The 5,633-nt window shown below is 33.7% G+C and overlaps 1 protein-coding gene across 1 annotated transcript; it reads left to right on the forward strand.

Annotated features, from left to right (window-relative positions):
- Window positions 1-390: 390 nt before the first annotated feature.
- LOC129875630 (endo-1,4-beta-xylanase 5-like) lies at window positions 391-5,015 on the forward strand. Its single transcript, XM_055950920.1, has 7 exons — window positions 391-481; window positions 673-707; window positions 936-1,092; window positions 3,348-3,520; window positions 3,607-3,714; window positions 3,801-3,947; window positions 4,035-5,015. The coding sequence occupies exons 1-7, from the start codon at window positions 391-393 to the stop codon at window positions 5,013-5,015; spliced, it is 1,692 nt and encodes a 563-aa protein (XP_055806895.1).
- The last annotated feature ends 618 nt before the right edge of the window (window positions 5,016-5,633 follow it).

A 5,633-nucleotide genomic window follows, 5' to 3' on the forward strand; every position in this document is an offset into this window, starting at 1 on the left:
TAGCAAAAAAAGGTAAGTCATATTAATAATTTTACGTAAAGAAATATGTGACAAAAGATTACAAGGAAGTTCCTGCACTATTTAATGAAGGAAACAAGACATAACATAATGCGTATATAACCTCGTTTGGTGCTTCCTCCCTAACATCATTTACTATCAAGCTATTAATTAATGGGACATGAATACAAGTGAGAGAATAAAATTTTTGTTCTCTGCTTAAAATAATGATGCTAATTAAAGAAGCATGTATCAGAACAGGAAAAACAAAAACTATCTTGGTTCAATTAATGCATTAATTACTTTTAGTTTACGTTGCATATTTAACAAGAAAATAAAAAAGGTATTTATAGCTTAATTATATAGGAATTGTTGAACAAACAGTGAAACAATATGTTGATGTTAATATGGGAACGGAGTCCACTATTATGGACCTTTTTTCCTTTACTTTACTTTGCTACTTCTTCCCACGCTAAACACCATGGTTTTTTGCTTTTGTTTCTCTTTGTTTTTTCTTATTTTTTTATATATAATTGAAATGAAATAGTTATATTAAGTTTGATCCCACTATTAGATAGAAAAAAATTAACACAATAATACTTTATATTACTGCTTAAGCATCTTGGATTTGTCTTTAATTTATTAATTGTCAATCCATATTTTTTTTTATTTCAGTCGGACCAGTTTATGATCATTCGGCTTGGACAGAGGTACTAAAACAAATTCTAATTTGTACTTCGATAACTGCACTTGAATGCCAAATAAGTTGGAATTGACTATATGAATCATAAGTGATCATGTTTCTTCATTAAAATTTATCTCAATTTATATATATTTCTAAGAAGCTATACTGCAAATAATAATAATTATTATTGTTACATGACAACATTAAAATTGATGCAAAGACTTTAATCATGCCAAGCTTGGTTTGTTGACAGTGTCGAGCGGAACCGGAGGTGCCACTTTACAATGGAGGAATACTAATGAACAAAGTTCCTATATATAAACTGATCGATGATATCAACAGGGACAAGGTTTATTCACCTACTTTTCCCTTGGAAAAACTTTCTCTGGGTTCAATTTATTCCTTCTCCGGTTAAGTTTCTTCTTCTTATTATTATTAGTATTATTATCAATGCACAACTAATATTAAAAAAAACTAATTGTAGTACATTAGTATTCATATCTTGTTTATACAATCACATCAAAACTATTTTTTTTGTATAATGTAAGCTCCTTATACTATACGATTTCTTGTATTTCATGTTTGTCGTCATCTTATTATATTTTCGTGGCTAAACATATTACTCCCTGCATCTCAATTTATGTCATATTTTTCTATTTAGTTCATCCAAAAAGAGTCATTCTTCCTTATTTAGTAACAATTTACTTCCTCGTTTAATTTTATTTGTCTACTTTTTTTTTGGAGCAAATTTACCACTAGATAGAGTGTCTAGCAGTCTTTTATTAAAAATAAAAAGTATCAATAGATATAAGTACAAGCAAGGAGGATAGGCCTTATCTTACCAATCCTATGAGGTAACTAACCTCTACTAACTAACAAGCATGAAGAAAATAAGAGCTAGACAGAACCAGGTATTTTGTGATCACCGCAGAGTTTGTAATATACTCTATGATGATATTACAAATGAGGATGCTTAAATAATGTAAAAGTATAACAAACAAGAAGAAGGTTGAGTTATCGACCTCAAACTTTCTTGAACAAATGCATGAATTAAATAAGACTCATTGTCCATCTAAAGTAATTTGGAGTATTTTCCTCTTGTCTTCTTCTTCAAACCTGTCCAACAACACTTGATAATTTATCGGTTCTTTATGGATTTATTGGATCTTGATGAACCTATTGATAGTATCATATGATTCTGCTTTGCTAGACGCATCGGTAGGTGCCTTGGAACAAACTCCTCAGTCACTTTACCGTCCCAACTATGTTGCCTTCCATGTGTCTTCTTTTTGCTTTTGTTGCTTCCACTTCTTTGTTGCCGAGGTGTTATATCCCCTTCCTAGCCACTCTATCAAATAGTAGAACTAAATCTTGACGCTAAGGCCCTTGACTCATTCTTCTTTGCAATCACACTTTTAGGCACAAATACGGGAGCTTCTGGACTTAATTTTCTATTCAAAGCAGGTGGTGAAACCTGCTCTTCTTTCACCAAATCATTGTCATTCTATGTTGACATTAATAGCTCTCCAGATTCACCAAGCGACTCCAAAGATTGGGAAGGGACCTCATGAGCCGAGGTGTTTGATGTGACCATGTATGGCTTGATCACTGGATTGGATTTGAGTAGCATGGCATTCTGATTTTTTTGAATAATCTTAGCTACTTATGGATTAGAAATATGTAATGTTGAAGCCATAATATTACCATCTTTTCCCATACCCTTCAATAAAGCATCAAAGCTATTCGAACACAATAGGTCTCTTGAAGCATTACTAATATCTTGCCTCTTCTTATTGTCGTGAAAATTCTCAATTGCACCCTTTTCACTACTTGGAGAATTGTTTTGACTAGTCGAGGAAAGGGTCCGACTAGTAGTTGAATTTTTGTGCGCAATCAAAGTCCAAATTTTTAGTTGCATTCTCGATTTCAACTTGCAAAGCATGCTGCCCAGAATTTCCAGCATCTTCAACATTATTTGAATCAATTAATTTTTGTCCTGAATCAACTTGAGACGCATCTACCCCAATTCTTGGTGTTTCCCCTACATTTTAAGTTGCATTAGACATCAAATTCAGTCCAAATTCTCTTGATTGCACCTCATTAGTAGCAGCTTGCTAGTTATTGCAAACGCCTATAACAATCACAATTTTTTGCTGTTGTAATATCTCTACAGATTTAGCACTTAGAACTAGCTCTTGATCATTTGAAATCTCTAAAATACCTTTGTTTCCCGTAGTTGTTTGATGACCAAAAGGAGTCATTCTTCCATCCCAAAAAGAGTCATTCTTCCTTGTTTGGTACTCCCTCTGTTCCATATTAGTTGAATTTCTAAGGTAATACACATATATTAAGAAAAACATTCAATGACAAAATTTGAATCATATTTTTCTCTATTAACCTTTTGTTTAATCAGTATCATAAAATGATTAAATGTGAAATCATAAATAAAATTAGTACTTTATTAGAGTATAAGTTTGTAAATAGTGGAGTTTACTCCTAGGAAATTACAAAACTTCATTAATGGAAAGAGTAAACATGAAAAAAAGTTTCAAATATTTCTCTTGAACTTTAAATAATTCAAGTGTTTACTCCTCTCATTTTTTTTCATGTTTTACCGTGAACATTCACTACTAAGTAATTTTTAACAAAATTGGTATTTGCACAGGCTGGGTGAGAGTGAAAAATGTAGATTCTGCTTTAGTAACAGCTAAATTGAAGCTAGATGATTCATTTCCAAAATGTATAGGAACTGTTGTAGCCAAGAAAGGATGTTGGTCTTTTCTCAAAGGTGGTTTCCTTTGGAATTCACCTTTCAATTCTTCCCAGATACATTTAACGGTATTTAAGCATACACCTCTTAAAGTGTTATTTCCCTTGTCTTACATGTTTGTTTTCTTGAAAGAAAAAAAATCATTTTTTGGCAGAATCCAGATGTAGCACCAAGAAATGTGGATATAGAGATTATGGGCTATTCCTTGCAGCCATTTACAGAGGAGCAATGGAGATTAAATCAACTTGAAGGGATAAACACGGCAAGAACATAAAATGGAAATTTTACTCAATTAAGTTCACAGCTATGTAAATTTCAGTTATAACATAAAATTTAGTTATATTTCAGGAAAGAAAACGCGCTGTTACGATCCATGTTGTAGATGAAAATGGATTCAGTTTGCCTGGTGCATCAGTCAATGTAGCCCAAATCTCAACGGATTTTCCATTTGGAACTATGATATCAAGAACCATTCTGGGAAATTTGCCTTATCAGGTCTGTTTTTTACCTTTCATTTCTTAAAGACAAGTGGATAGTTAAAACTATGATGTGGTTACATTAAAGAGAATAATGTTATTTCAGGAATGGTTCCTCAAGCGATTCAAAGCTACAGTTTTTGAAAATGAACTTAAGTGGTACAAGACAGAGCCACTACCTGGGCAATTCAACTATACCGTAGTGGATCAAATGATGGAATTTGTCCGAAAGAATAAACTTTTAGTTAGGGGACACACCATGTTCTGGGGAAACCCTTCGATGATACAAGATTGGGTCGAAAACATGACAGCTCCTCAGCTGAAAAAAGCGATGAGTGGAAGAATTAAAAGTGTAATGAGTAAATACAGAAATGAGTTTTTTCACTGGGATGTAAACAATGAACTCCTCCATTTCGATTTTTATGATAATAAACTCGGTCCAAACGCTACCTTGGATATGTTCAAGAAAGTGCACCGCGCAGACCCACTAGTGACCCTGTTTCTCAATGAATTCAACATTATTGAACGTTGTGACACGGCAGCCAACGTTGACAGGTACATCGAAAAGTTCAAGGAACTCAAGATGGGCGGGGTTAAAGTGGCAGGCATTGGACTACAAAGTCATTTTGATGTGGTGAACCCTGCTTTCATGAGAGGTGTTCTTGATAAACTGGCAACATTAAAGCTTCCTATTTGGCTGACAGAAGTTGATGTTAAAGATATGTATGAACAGGAAGAACAGGCTGTATACTTGGAACAAATTTTAAGAGAAGCATTCTCACACCCAAGTGTAAATGGGATCATGCTTTGGTCAGCTCGTAGCGTAGGAGGTTGCTATCAAATGTGCCTTACGGACGAGAAATTCCAAAACCTACCAACAGGGGATCTTATTGACCATCTTTTACTTAAAGAATGGAAAACTGGGACTAAACGTGGCAAAACAAATGAGTTTGGTTCCTACAGTTTCCGAGGTTTCTTAGGTGAATACAAGGTTTCAGTCGTTTACAATCATAAAGTCATCAATTCCTCCTTCTCATTAGGACGTGGTGTCGAGACTAAGCACATTACTCTTCATGTCAAAATATAATGTATCTCTAAAATACTAAACAAGAATAAGTGAACAAACTAGATTTGACTCTTGGTATTGTCAAAATTTTGATTTTTATCTCGTTTAAAATTTTGAGATTGCCATCTATACAGGTTATATTTCAAATTAATTTTCACTAAGTGTGTTTGACTTTCTCCACACGAAAAATACATCTTGGTTTCATTTGATTTTGCTATACATAATTTGCATAAAAAGATTAAGGATTCAAAGGATGTAGGAGTGTAACGATCTAGCCCGTTGTTACTAAAAATATCTGCGGTAAAGGTATACAAATCTCATTCATCATAAGACTAGGATAAATTCCTTGGTATGCAAGTGCATTAGTTTTGAATTAAGTTCGTACTATACTTCTATCTCAAAGTTGAGTTAAAAGTGTCTTTTTTAAACTAGGATCAACTTCAAATGACCATATCTCTCAGATTATAATGAATTAGATATCCCATGACCTATCTAATTAAAGGTCTATGATTCTTCTTTCCAACGCCACTGAATTTGCCTCATTCGGAGTTCGGACTAAAACGTTATGCCCATTTTACTGAGCACTATCTGTGTTGGGCAGCCAGAGCGGGATTTAAGCCGTTGTGGCAGGATTTGACG

This window comes from Solanum dulcamara, chromosome 12 (genome assembly GCF_947179165.1).
Source record: "Solanum dulcamara chromosome 12, daSolDulc1.2, whole genome shotgun sequence".
Classification (NCBI taxonomy): domain Eukaryota; kingdom Viridiplantae; phylum Streptophyta; class Magnoliopsida; order Solanales; family Solanaceae; genus Solanum; species Solanum dulcamara.